Consider the following 14849-nt stretch of genomic DNA (forward strand, 5'->3'; position numbering starts at 1 on the left):
ATAGACGGATTCAAGTCGATTTTTTAACCTTTTTGCAAAAACGATTCGGTTCAGAATCCGATTATGAAAACACTGAATCGTGGAGAGAGAGAGAGAGAGTACAAATGAGAAAAAAAAAAAACATGGGCCTGCGTGCATGATGTAGCTGGCACACAGCATCTGTGCTCACAAAAAAATATATATAAAAAGGAAGAAGCCTGGTCTCTGTCTGCTCCCTCATCTCTGCAAATCACTTGCTTATTTACTTGGTTGTTTGCCACTCTGCAAGCCTCGTGACACCATGACGAAAAGCTCACCCCAACAGCTTCCGAATCAGAACCAGCAAAGCAACAACAGTTCCACATCCAAGAAGCCCAAGAGAAGCAGGAAGAGTGTGCCAAGGGATTCTCCCCCTCAGAGGAGCTCCATTTTCCGTGGAGTCACCAGGTCCTTCTTCAAAATCTTCCAATCAATCATCTTCTGTTTCTTGGTTCTCAAATATTTGAGAAGACGTGTATTTTATGAAAAATGGTGGGAGTCAATGAGCTTGTTTATGTTTCATTTGATGTTCAGCATGTCCCACTGAAAACATTTTTAGTGTTAACTAGTGTTTGATGTCTTCAGTATTTTTTCCCCCCTTTTTTGGCGTCCATTCGTTCTCCTTTTCGTTTAATGATCTGCAATTGTTGCAAGTTATCAACGATGTGTTCATATGTTCTATGTTTAGTGACAGTTTGGTGTTTATGCTTGTTTCATTCATTCCTCCCGTCTCCAATATATGCAAAAAGTTTGGATAAGTTGCCCACAGGGGCTCCTTCCTTACGGTCACTGAATGTAAACTTGTGGCGCACCTCTCACCCCCAGAGAGTCGCCTTGCTTTGCATAACACAAAGGAACTGACCTCTGTGGTAATGGAACTCTGACCAACCGCCTAGCGGCCAAGGCCCCTTCCCACTGCGCACTGCACCAAACCCCTTGGGGCTACGTTGGGAGTTCGAAAACTATAGGTGTGTGTCTCTTTTCACGAGGCCAAAACTGGGTGTACCCCCCTGGTTGTCCGGGGAACCTGGAATTTCTACGCCAATGAGTTCTTCAGTGAGTGAGGTGGTTTTCTCCTATTATCCCTGAAAAATTGAATTGAGTCCATGCTATCTTGGGAACGGATGGTTGGTTGATGAATTCAAAGTTCTTTTTTAGGGGAATAATGAAGGTTTGGGCTGTCAAAAATGTACTGTTTTCAGGCATCGCTGGACCGGCCGGTACGAAGCACACCTCTGGGACAAGAATTGCTGGAATGAGTCTCAGACTAAGAAGGGACGGCAAGGTTGGTGTGAAACTTTTCAACTGGAGTGGTCCCATTCTTCTTCAACTTCTTTTAATTTGATGCCCCCAAGTATGTTGTGCAACTAATCTCTTTCTTTCACATCTTTTATTTTATGGGGATGCCCGTGAAATGTTACTTGGTGGTGCAGTTTATCTAGGTGGGCTTTTTGTTTCTGTTCACATCCTTTTCAGTTTGAACTTTATCTTGTTTTGCTCTTGGTAATTTTGTGGCTATGTAATTTAATTTGTTTGTGCAAATTGGTGTGATTTTTAGGCGCATATGATGATGAAGAAGCTGCAGCCCACGCGTATGACCTTGCAGCATTGAAGTACTGGGGGCATGAGTCACTGCTTAACTTTCCAGTCAGTGTTTTTGAGGATTCTCTGATCAAGAACTGTTTATTTCTGGATTTTAACCAATCTGTTCTGGATTTTCTTTTTATCTAGATATCGACTTATAGTGGTGAACTTAAGGAGATGGAAGGTCTCTCAAAGGAAGAGCATATTGGATCACTGAGAAGGTAATAGCGACATTCTTTGAAAACGAGTGATGCAAGTACCTTAAGTGGAGAATTTTGGCAGACTAATGGAACTACTTGAACAGGAAAAGTAGCGGTTTTTCCAGAGGAGTCTCTAAATATCGAGGAGTTGCAAGGTAACCAGAAATTCATCCCTCTAAACGTGCAACACCAAAAACCAGATGTTCTTGATTTTTTTTTATAAATTTCGAACTACTAAAATCTAGATAATTCGAGGTTAGATTTTCATCATCTTTGAAATGCATCCCTGCATGCCAAAGGAGAAATGGGAATGCTTTGATTTCATATTTTCCTACCACTAAATGCAAGGCCAAAATTTTAGAAAATGCTGGTTTTCCAATGGAATTAAATCATTGCGTACAGTGGTAAATATATAGTAGAAAAGTTCAGCAGTCTAGGCAATTCTGGTGATGTATCTCTTTCTGGGGAAAATATCAGCAAAAAAAAAAACACTCACGATATTTTGAAAAAAACTAGTTTTTCTTGGGAAAGTATTACTGAGGGGAAATCTTGTTATATTCTAAAGATGGATAACACTCAACGTAAGTGGGGTCATGAAAACTCAGTTTGGCTGTCATTTTCTGATACTTTGCCTCATCTCATTTAATTCACCAGGCATCATCACAATGGACGATGGGAGGCTCGCATTGGCAGAGTATTTGGCAACAAATACCTGTATTTAGGAACATATGGTATTCTCCTACCCCTACCTAAAATCTTCCTAACTCCCCAAAGTATCCAACCACATAGCGCTCTTTAAATGTCTTACGAAATATTTTGCATAAATAACCACAGAATTTATTGAACTGTAACTGTTTGCTACATTTCTTTCTGGTCTTCAAGGATAACCATCTTCTCCATTATTGTTCAGCAACTCAGGAGGAAGCGGCGATTGCTTACGACATGGCAGCCATTGAATACCGAGGCCTTAATGCAGTGACCAACTTTGATCTGAGTCGTTATATCAAACGGCTCGAACAGAATGATGCTACTTCTAGTTGCACCACCACCAATAACAACGGTATAATCGACAATAACGAGATGGCTAGCATTAGCGTCGTTAGTGATAACGAAGATAACATTCAATTGGCACCGATTGATCAGCCATCCAACACCAACCAAGACTCTGTGTTAGCCTTCCACCACCAGCAGCCTTACCACAACCACAACCTCTTTGATATGCCAACTGACACGGATTCTTCTTCTGCACTTGAGCTCCTTCTGCAATCCTTAAAGTTCAGAGAGATGCTTGAGAGGACATCGGCCGGCTGCATGATAACACAGCTGGATTCTGATAATCCGGTGCTATGCAATTTCCCAGATGACATACACACCTATTTCAAGTGCCATGATTCTAGTAGCTATGATGACAGATTCAATGATGTCGAGGGAGTGCTTGGAGAATTGAACCAGGTTGAATGCCTGGATGAGTATGAAAATGCTTTTGCAGAGTCTCTGATCTCCTGTGGGGATGGCATTAATCCATGAGGGGCAGCAAAGTGTTTCTTTCTGCTATGCTTAAGAGAAAAGAAAGAGAAAAACATTGTGAAAATGGAGTCTCATTGAGGTTCTGGAAGGTAAAATATTTTTCAAGGTGTGGGTGAGGGCTATTGGTTGATTGTTTTTGTTAATACACAAAAATTCATTCATATTGTTTTGGAATAAGTTAAGATTTGGTTGAATCTGTTGTCTGGATGGGAGAAGAGTGAAGAGGAGAGAAGATATACTGAAGGACTTCTAGTCCACATGGATTACATGTATCTCTGATATTGTATTTTGCCACTCTTGGCATTCTTTTGTGTTGCTTTGCTTTCCCCTGCACTGGAGCTATAGAATTGCATAGTCATTAGAGAGTTTTATATAAAGATAAAATTCAAATGGTTCAGGAAATGTTGTGAAGCATTTTCATGTAGGACTGCCAGTGGTATAATTTAAAAAAAAAAAAATACCGCAAAGGATCAACACTAGCATCTTCCCAAGATTTGCTAGCCTGTGGTCCTCAGTCTGTAAATATAGGGCAAATTTAGTCAAGCCTATTTTAAAGAGCACATGTTGCATTCCTTCCAAGGCTTGTCCAATAGAGGAGGAAATGATTATCCTCAAAAATTCTTTACTTGAGAGAGGAGGAAATGTCTCATTATAATCAATGTCATCAATTTCTGTGAAACCCTTTGCAACAAACCTAGCCTTGTACCTTTCCACTTGCCTTTTGAAGTTTATCTTGGTCTTAAAGACCCACTTACAACCAAGTCTTACTTTATCAAGTCGTGGTACAAGATCTCACACTTGATTCTTTGTTATAGAGTCAAGCTCTTCCTTTATCACATTAATCCAATGTATTGGTCTTTCACTTTCAATGGTTTCTGCAAAGATAAATGCATCATCATCAATGTCAATGAAATCATTGGGCTCTTACAAATATACCACATAGTTTGAATCGATAGTAGATTTTCTTGTCCTCGTAAACCTCCGTACAGGTGCTACAGGTGGTTTAAAATGAACATATGCCTTCTATTATTATTGTATATCCTCATCAACAACTTGTTCTATTTGGGATTGATGTTCATTGACTAGATTTTCTCTATCATTATCCAAAGGTTCGATGATAAAAACAACTTAGTATTTTTCCTTTAGAGGTATGAAACCTAAATCATGCATTTCTTCAAATTAAAAAAATTGATATATATCAATCCCAGTAGAACTATTTTAAAGAAATCTTGTTTTATCTGTGTTGTATGAGATAGACAATAAAACCTAAAGCTATTTGATCTTTCCTAATAATCAATGAAAAATTCACTAGTCATCCTAGGATCAAAGGCTTTTATATATGGGTTATACAATTTAGCTTTAGTTGGACATCCATATACGTGCATATATAACAAAGAAGGTTTCTTATAAGTTCATATCTCATAAAGAGTCTTTTGGATAGCCTTCATAGGAACCTTGTTCAATATGTGCACGGTTGTCCTAAGAGCTTCAACCCACAAGATAAAAAAAAGCTTGAGTGATTAAACATCGCTTGAACCATTTCTTTAAACATATAGTTTCTTCTTTCAGTTACACCATTCTGGTAAGCACTACCTGACATAATGTATTGAGGTACAATACCTTCCTATTTTAGAGATCATGTTAATAGCACTTCCTTTTGTATCATCTCAATGAAACGACTATAATATTTGTAACCTCTATCAAACCTAACCACTTTAATAACTGTGTCGATTTGTTTCTCTATTTCTTTTTTAAAGTTCTTAAAAACCTGTCAGATTCTTCAAATAATAAGTAGAGAAACATATATTGTGCGTAATTGTCAGTAAATATGATAAAATATTTTTTACCCATGTAACACAGGAAAAAAGGTTCTCAAACATTCGTATGCAAAATCTTTAATTCTTCATTGTTGTATTTGGCATTTTTTTTAAATGTGTTAGACTGCTTAGCTTTTATGCAGTCAACAAATAGTTCAGTATCCATGAAACTAAGGGATCTAAGAATCCCTTCTTTCACAAATCTTTGAACTTTCTCGTTTGAGATGTGTCTCAACCTTCAATGTCAAAGCAAATAGGATTGATCATACTTTAAGCCACATTTATTGTTAATTATTGTGCTCTCAATGAAGTGAGATTTTCGAATTTGAAATTTGGTTTTCAAACAATACAAACTATCATGCACATATGCAGAATCTAGAAGAATAATATTTTTAACAATAATAAGCTTAGAGTTTTCAAATTTAAAAATAAAATCGAACTTATAAAGTTTTGAAATAGAAATAAGGTTTCGACTATAGGATGAAACATAAAATATATCACCCAAATCCAAAATAAATATAGACTCAAACACAACTCTGCAGGTTTCAGCATTATTGACATACGAACGCATCTTATTTCCTGAGAAGATGCTTCTTTCATGCTCTATTGGTCCTCTTTTGTTTATAAATACCTACAAAGAGTTGGCAATGTGCATTGTGACACCAGAATCAATCCACCAACTGCAATAGAACATGGATTAAATTTTACTCATAATAAATGAATGACTCATTATCTCTATTCTCGAGTTTTTTTTATGCTTAAAGTTGTCTATCTTATTATATTTCTTCTTCTTTTAGAAGAAACACTTTATAGAAGAACCTCTTACCTGGGATTTGGCTTTTGCCTGAGAGTTTGAACTCTCTCCCGAGGTTATCTTATTGTTCTTCTTCTTGAAGAAACTATTTTTTGTCACCGACCTATGTTTTCCCTAATGAGAGGCCATGTGTGCTCGACACCCTCTCACCCTTAGCCTTTCTTCCTCTTTAACACACTTGGTAAAGAGGTTATTAAATGACCACTCATCATTATGTGTATTGTAAGAAATTTTGAAGAGTCCATATTCAATCGGCAACAAGGTTAAAATTAGATAGATTAATAATGAATCTAAAATGATGAACTCTATGTCATTAAACAAAGATGCAATATTTCTTATTTTCAAAATATGATGTCAAGTATGACTATCACCAGAATATTTTCATAAACACCAACTTGGATATCAAAGTACTGACCCTAGCCTTATTAGAACTAATGAACTGAGCCTCAATGGGTCCTAGGAATTCCTTCACTGTCTTGCAATAAGGAATGATGCCTTAAATGTTGTTAGCCACTCATGATTATAGAAGCAACAAACTAAGTTTATTTGAGCGCTCTCACTTCTTAAAGTTAACTTTTTATTCGACTATATTCTACTTTATAAGAGTGGAAGGTTCATCAATTCTATGAACCAAATCTAGGCCCGTGTAACCCAAAGTGAATAATACTATTTTTTTTCGATCCAAAAATTTGAATCCATCTAAGATGGGTGTTACTAGAATTGTCAATTAACAAAGAATCTGATACTACAAGAAATGAAAGAAAAAGATCTTATAATTGCTCAAACGAGACTCATGTTGAAAAGGTAAAAAAACTAAGACTCTTTTATTATTCATATTTTTTAAGATAAGCATAATTGGGTCATTATTGCTTAATGTTGGTAGAAATGATAATACTCATAGTTGTTTTGTCTCCTCAATTCACAAGGAATTGACTTTAATTGGTGAAACTGATATATCATCTAACCAGAAATAATTCAGTATTGTACCTTTGGATACGAACATACTTCATGGGTTAATATACACAGCTGCTATTACACCCTGTGTAAATTTGGAACACAGTGACTTACCTTTGGGTATAATCATTGTCTCATAAAGTCATAGACAATCATAATATTGAATTTTAACACGGTCCAAAGATTCCTCAATCAACACAATTCAGATTACTTTGGTGATTACATGAATCAGTTAATTGAGATCGTTTACCTCAAACATAATTCGTATTATAGAGCATGCTCATGCACACAAGATAATGCATGTATATTCATGAAAAAAAAATATTATATAATCAAAAACACAAATTCATGCTTCAACTTATATGCATAAATAAATTTTGATAAAAACACAACATATATGTCATGAATTTAGTCATATTCATGCTTAAATATCATGCATAACTTAAATAACATAAAATGCATGCATGAGACATGCAAAAAGTCATGCTTTCATGATAATAAATATTTTTAAAATATTAGAAAATGATAAAAATATGCTCTTACAGGTAATACCTGGGGTCCCCATGTTGGAATAAATTAAAAAGTACTTTGAATCGATCTAAAACGACCCTGAACCGATCAACCAAGGGCCTGAAATGGTCTTGAAACAGCCAAAAAGGTCTGAAACATATACTAAAGCCTATAAACCCCTAAAGCTCAATGAGAAAACCCTTGTTCCTTCATTGATTCATGAAAATAGGGTCTCTACATGCAGGAATCAATGAAAAACTGATATGAACTGATCAAAAAGAGCTTCAAACCGATCTTGAAATATCTTGTATCGGTCACAAAACTGGGTCAATCATTTAAAGGGTTTAAATAGTAACATGGACCTTATTTTGGACCTGATATGATCCAGTCTGAATTCAGATCATGTTTCAATGGATCCCAGGCTGAATCTCATGGTTTGAATTAGATCTGGATCCAGACTCGATCATGACTGAGAAACGAGTCTGGATTCAACCCAATGTTAGCGTAAATCGAAATGTAAAACAAACAAAAACTACATACCGATAGTCGCTATTGTTGTAATAACCAGAAAAAAAAATTTAAATCATTTCGGACCCGGGTCGGATCCGTATTCGGATCCAAGCCCCGTAAATGGAGGGCTATCGGTAGGCCGTAAGGGCCTACCAAGCAGCGCCCCCCCCCCTCCCCCGCTCTATTTTTCGCTACTTATAAATGAAGCAGGGGGGCAGAGGGGAAAGCATTAAATGCTTTCCCTCCCCGTAACCTTTCCTCTCCCCGACGCCCCGATTTCCCCCTTTCTCCGGCTTCCCCTTCCTTCCGCCGTCGCTGACACCCGCCAACGCCGACATCTGCAACCCACCTTCGTCCGACACCATCTACCTCTGTCGTCGACCTCAAGATGAGTCCCCCTCTCCCTCGTCTTCTTATTTCTCGCATGAGAGTGGGGAGCGAACCCCTCCGCTTGCGGCCTCGGCAAGAGGGGGGGGTTCCGGCAGGGGGGTTTCACCCCCCCTACCTTGCGATTTCCGCCAGGGGGCGAGCCCTTTGCCTTTTGGTATTTTTGGTAGGGGGGTTCACCCCCTTGCCTTGCGATTTCTGCCAGAGGGCGAGCCCTCTACCTTTTGATGTTTTTGGTAGGGGGTTTCGCCCCCCTGCCTTGCGATTTCCCGACAGGGGGCGAGCCCCCTGCCTTGTGTTTTCCAACAGGGGGGCGAGCCCCCTGCCTTATGTTTTTCCGGCATGGGGTGAGCCCCCTGCCTTCTTATGTGTTACGGCAGAGGGGCTTCCCCCTGCCTTGTGTTTTCCGGTGGGGGGGGGGGAGCCCCCCCTGCCTTATGATTTTTCGGCAGGGGGAAAAAACCCCTGCCTTCTTATGTGTTTCGGCAGGGGGTTTCGCCCCCTGCCTTCTTGTGTTTTTTGGCAGGGGGCAGCCTTCTTATGTTCTCTGGCAGGGGGCGAGCCCCCTGCCTTATGTTTTCAGGCAAGGGGCGAGCCTTTGCCTTCCTATGTCTTCCCGACAGGGGGCGAGCCCCTGCCTTCCTAGGTCTTCCTGACAGGGGGTGAGCCCCCTGCCTTCTTATGTGTTGCGGTAGGGGGCGAGCCCCCCTGCCTTGCATTTTCTGGCAAGGGGGCGAGGCCCCTGCTTTTCTGTGCTCCTTGGCAGGGGGCTTTGCCTTCCTGCCTTGTGCTTTCCAGTAGGGGGTGAAGCTCCCCCTGCTCTCCTATTGCTTCCCGTCAGGGGGGGGGGTCTGCCCCCTGCCCTGTTTCCTATTGAGGTGGGTTTGGCAGGGAGCCTCTGCTCCCTCCCCTGCCTTATTGCCTCTGCCCTTCTTGTGCAGGGAGCTGAGCTCCCTACCTCTGCTAGTTTTTTGGGTCTGGTACCACTCCAGGTCTTACCAGACCTGTTCCTCATGGTATTATGGCGTATTGACCGTTTTAGCTTTGCAGGTTGCACCACGGAGCCTCCTCGTGCTACGCGGCCCGAGACAATGATCACTTACACTCACAAGCGTATAAACCCTTGCACCCCTTCTAGGTAGGGGTTTACGTAAAAAGGAACAGGAACAATGAACTGCTAAAAATAAAGGACTTAACTAATAAATTAAAACATTTACATATAGTATATATGTACGTCCTTTCCTGCACTTTACTTATCGTTGTCATCGCGCTAGATGTGCCAAGGTTTTCCTTTTAGTGTACCTTTCTTTACTGTCTTTTACTTCCAGGATGCGATTTTGCGATCTTGGTCCCATTTCCCTTTTGTACTTTATTTTTTATTGTCGTCGCGTTATATGTGCCAAGGCTTCTCTTTTTGCACTTTTCTTTCTTTTCTTTTACTTTCAGGATGCGGTTTCGCAATCCTGGTCCCTGTTGATTTCATTTGTTGTTGCTTCTGCTATTTCATACATATATATGTTACTCTTCTTTTTAATGTCGTAGTCTCAACCCTGCCGTGGATTGGTAGAGATTGACAGCAGAGCTTGACATAGTGTAAGAGCGCAAGTATCAATGTTCAAACTCTGCAGTGAGTTACGAAATGAGATACTGGTTTTCCTAACTCGAGACAAGAGCATCGTTGCACAAAGGGCTGTTGTTCCCTGAGTTTGGGCAAACGTTTGGTTTTTGGGTACTATTGCAGTGCTAATATTGTTGGCACGGTGCAATGAGTACTACGAAGCAGATTAAGCCTCGATCGTGCAATGATACTGATTTAGAATACACCTAAAGGGTCTCAGGCGCCTTCACAGCCAAGATGCTTGTTTGGGTCTAATGGACCAGGGCATGAAGAATGAGGCGACGATTAAGAAATCCCTGTTGCGCTCAATTCGACCTAGCTTCGCCAAGAGAGAGGACGAAGGGTACCAACTCCGATGAACAGGCCATTAATGGCTATTTACGGGCAAAAGACTCAGCTTCTCCGGTCATCAGAGATTAGGGAAAAGAGGTTGCACTAGATAGCCTAAGACTTCTGCAAAAGTTGGATGCATCCCTACTGGGCCTTTGGGGGCTTGCTCTCTCGACCATCGATCGTTCCCCTTAGGATAGGATTCAGTCAGTCAACCGAGGTATCTTAAGATACATGGCATAATAAACCCTTGGATTGGTCTCGACTGTTTCATCTCGTGTGTCATGTACGTAACCACATGGTCGGTTAACAAGTGATAACTAAATTAAGCATGCTCACCCTTCAGCTGATGTTTTTGCATACTTATGGTATTACATGCTAGCATACTGGTGAGTTTCATGTGCAGTATATCTTTTATCATTGTTGTTGTTGTGGTATGCTTAACTGCTTTACCTGCTAGTTGTTCTTGTTCTTTTTGCACTCCTACTAGTTTTTCGCGAGACTGACCCATTTTATGGGCAGGTGATGTGTAGAGGCGACAGACAGTCAACGGTGCATGCGACGTAACTCGAGGCTATACTTTTCCTTCCAGACTTTAGGTTGTCGTTGCAGGGTTTTTGGAGTTTTGGGTTTTTGCGTTCACTGGAGGCTGGGCCTCTTGTTGATTTTCTTTATACAATGACTTTTTATTAAGAATTCAGTACTCTTTTTAGTTGTCTGCTATTTATCGCCGTGGTCATGTTTGGATTGTCGAGCTAACATGCCTGGGATTTGCAAAAACTTGATTTTTAAAATAGAAAGATACTTTTTGAAGGGTTTTTAGAACAACATAGTTCAAACTTTGAGGGATTTTCCTCAGAAAACTTTAATTGTCAAGTTAAAAAATTTTGTGGCGTTATAGAATTATATCAGAGCCAGAGGTTGTGAAGAGTAAAGTCTCAACTACTGAGCATCCTGTTGCACTGTGAATAGTTGTTCCTTTTTCTTATTATTATAGTTTTGGCCTAATTGGGGTAAATTTTTATTCTATGTGCCAGCTATAAGATGGACGCATCCCGTGACCCTACCAGCAGTCCTAGCAGGTCCTCGCGTGCAGCGTGCACTCGCATTTCTTCTAAGGGTGGCCCCTCTTTGAGTCAGGGTCGACCCGAGGATTTTGCGACCAAGTTTGGGTCTTGTCGCTCTCCGTTGCCTGTTTTCACAGATGAGTGGTGAACCCCACTACCTTTGGCCTTCCAGGTTCCATTAGCGACAGCTTGGGCTGAGGTTTTTTCACGGATAGGCGGGAGGGTGCCTTCCTTCGTCCAGATTCATCAACCGGTTGTTGTGGTGGATTCTGGGGAGCCCAACTCTCAGGACGCGGAGTATAGCTGCGATCGTTGCGGCATGCTTGGGCACTTCTCAGATCAGTGCCTTCATCAGATTGAGCCTTCAATCACTCAGGGTTTAGTCGATCTTGTTCCTCCAGCCCCTGTCGTTGTGGCCTTTCCCACCCCAGCAAATGGGGGGGGGCGTCTCCTCCTCCACCACCTCAGGTCAAGGTAGTAGTTTTAGGTAAGATCCCAGCTCCATCAGAGCTTCATACGCCAGCATCCGTAATGCTGATTGTTGTGCCCGAGTGTTCGACCATTTATGTTTCAGACTCGGATGTGTTGTATTCTCCAGAATACATGCCTGCTACTTCTCTTTACGGGGAATATCCTTCGGAGGATGACGATGATCTCCCATTTACCCCCAAGCGCATATTTAGATGCACAGGGAATAAGAGAGAATATCTCTGTTAGTTCTCTGGTCCCCCCTGAAGGGAGTCTTGGATGTTAAGAGTTGAACTGGGTCTATATACTTTTTGTACTAGACTACTCTCATTTTGACGTTTTTGTATCGGCATTGTCGAATATTCTGGATACTTTGTACAAAAGGAAAGATGAATTCAGGCAGTCGGGTGGAGTACCTTAGCCTCCTCATCAGCAACAGCCACAACTAACGTACCACCAGCAGCAGCAACTGCAAAGCAGCTAAGTGAAGAAAGTCCCAGGGCGAGTCTACGCCACTACCGTCGAGCAGTTGACCAAGGGAGAACTCGTAGAAGGTACTCTCTTAGTTGTTGGCCATGTTGCTTTCGTTCTTTTTTATTGTGGTGCTACGCACACCTTTATCTCGGCAAAATTTGCGGCCCAGTTGCAATCGCATGTTCTGTGCTTGCATACAACTTTAGAAGTATATAATCCTTTGGGGGAGAACGCTAGTTGTGCGACGTTTATCCCTGATCTCGATGTGGTAATATCATATCGTCTTTTACCTGCATGCACCATCTTGTTAAATATGTCAGAATTTGACCTCATTTTGGGCATGGATTGGTTGTCCCAGCATCATGCCAAGATCGTTTGTCGCCAAGGCAAAATCACCTTCTCCCCTCCGAATTCTCTGAAGGTGGAATTTCGAATTCTTCGACCCATGCGAGCAAGCCGGATGATTTCAGCCCTTAAGGCTCATAGCTTCATTCGCAAGGGTTGTCCAACTTTCCTCATCAGCATCGTTAAGTCAGACCCTACGTCTGCGCCTATTGATACCCTAGACGTGGTTAGTGAGTTTCCGAACATCTTTTCCTAAATGTTGTTTGGCCTTCCTCCACCTCGAGAGGTGGAGTTTGGTATCAAATTGTTGCCTGGAACTGCCGCCATATCTAAGGCCCCATATCGAATGGCACCCGCCGAGCTTGAAGAACTCAAAAGGAAATTACAGGAGCTTTTAGATCAGGGATTCATTCGTCCAAGCATATCAACCTGGGGAGCTCCTGTACTCTTCGTGAAGAAGAAGGATGGAACCTTGAGGTTGTGCATATATTATAGAATGCTCAACCAGGTGACGATTAAAAATAAGTACCCTTTGTTGCGTATTGAAGACCTTTTTGACCAGTTGCAGAAGGCCAAGATCTTCTCCAAGATTGATTTGAGATCCGGGTATCACCAGCTCAGGATCAAGGACAACGATATCTCCAAAACAACTTTTTGCACCCGGTATGAGCATTATGAGTTTACAGTTATGCCCTTCGGTCTTACGAATGCTCCTGCTGCATTCATGGACCTTATGAATCGAGTGTTCAGACCATTCTTGGACACTTTCATGATAGTGTTCATTGATGATATTCTTGTCTACTCAGAAAGTTGGGAGCAACATCATGGGCACTTGCGTATCGTTTTAGAGACCTTAAAGAAAGAGCAGCTCTTCGCAAAGTTTTCTAAGTGCGAGTTTTGGCTCGAGGAAGTGATGTTCTTGGAACACATCATTTCTAGCAAGTGTGTTTCTTTAGACCCTTCAAAGGTTGAAGTTGTGCTAGACTGGCCGCAGCCGCAGAATGTCCGTGACATTTGAGGTTTTCTTGGGTTACCAGGATATTATAGGCATTTTATTCAGGATTTCTCAAAAATTGCTTTGCCTATGACTCGGTTGCTGAAAAAGAAAGCCAAATTTATATGGGATGATCGTTGTGAGGCCAGTTTTCAGCTATTGAAGGAGCGTCTTATGACTGCTCCTATCTTGGCTTTGCCGTCTGGTAAGGGTGGCTTCGTAATTTATACTGACGCTTGCAGATCGGGCCTGGGAGGCGTTCTTATGCAGAATGGAAGGGTAATCGTGTATGTCGCTCGCCATCTTAAGCTTCATGAGAAGAACTACCCGACACATGATCTCGAATTAGCTTCCATTGTTTTTGCTCTAAAGATTTGGCATCATTATCTATATGAAGAACAATTCGAAGCGTTTACAGACCACAAGAGCCTTAAGTACCTCTTCTCCCAAAAAGAGTTGAATATGCGACAGCGTCACTGGCTTGAATTTTTGAAAGACTATGATTTTTTCCTTTCTTACCACCCAGGCAAGGCAAATGTGGTTGCTGGTGCCCTTAGTCGCAAGTCGTCAAGGGTTCTCGCCAGTGTATTATCAACAGGTTGGAAATTGCTCGAAGACCTTGCATCTTAGAATTTGTTTTCTGTAGCACCCGGTCCAGTGAGGTTGTCGAATTTGGTAATTTGACCTGACCTATTCCCCAAGATCGTTGCCAGCCAAAAGGGCGACTCTCGCTTTGAAGAGTTGAGATCGCAGGCTTTGTGTGATGGTTCTTCTTTCCGCATGGGGGAAGGAGACAGTGTTTGGCTTGGGCAGCGCCTTTGGGTCCCAAATGACCCTACCCTGAGGAGTGAAATTTTAACTGAAACCCACAAGTCAAGATATACCGTCCACTCGGGGAGCACAAAGATGCTGAAGGCCCTGTAGAGGAATTTTTGGTGGAATGGCATGAAGAAGGATATGGCCGAGTTTGTCTCAAGATGCCTCATCTGTCAGCAGGTAAAGATCGAGCATCAACGACCAGGAGAAGTGTTGCAATTCTTGGGTATCCCAGAATGAAAGTGGGAGGGAATCACCATGGACTTTGTAGTTGGCCTTCCTAGGACTCGATGCAAGCACAACGCAATTTGGGTGATCGTCGATAGACTCACCAAATCAGCACATTTCTTACCTATCCGCCACGGCCAGTCTCTTGACAGCCTGACCAATCTTTATATCCGCGAGATTGTAAGACT

At 41.6% G+C, this 14849-nt stretch overlaps 1 protein-coding gene across 1 annotated transcript; it reads left to right on the forward strand.

Annotated features, from left to right (window-relative positions):
- The first annotated feature begins 280 nt into the window (after positions 1-280).
- On the forward strand, positions 281-3329 carry LOC149834853 (AP2-like ethylene-responsive transcription factor At1g79700). Its single transcript, XM_090009471.1, has 8 exons — positions 281-426; positions 1221-1303; positions 1452-1460; positions 1577-1665; positions 1750-1823; positions 1907-1957; positions 2457-2533; positions 2713-3329. The coding sequence occupies exons 1-8, from the start codon at positions 281-283 to the stop codon at positions 3327-3329; spliced, it is 1146 nt and encodes a 381-aa protein (XP_089865597.1).
- The last annotated feature ends 11520 nt before the right edge of the window (positions 3330-14849 follow it).

This window comes from Nuphar pumila, chromosome 6 (assembly GCF_984573655.1).
Source record: "Nuphar pumila chromosome 6, dmNupPumi1.hap1.1, whole genome shotgun sequence".
NCBI lineage: Eukaryota > Viridiplantae > Streptophyta > Magnoliopsida > Nymphaeales > Nymphaeaceae > Nuphar > Nuphar pumila.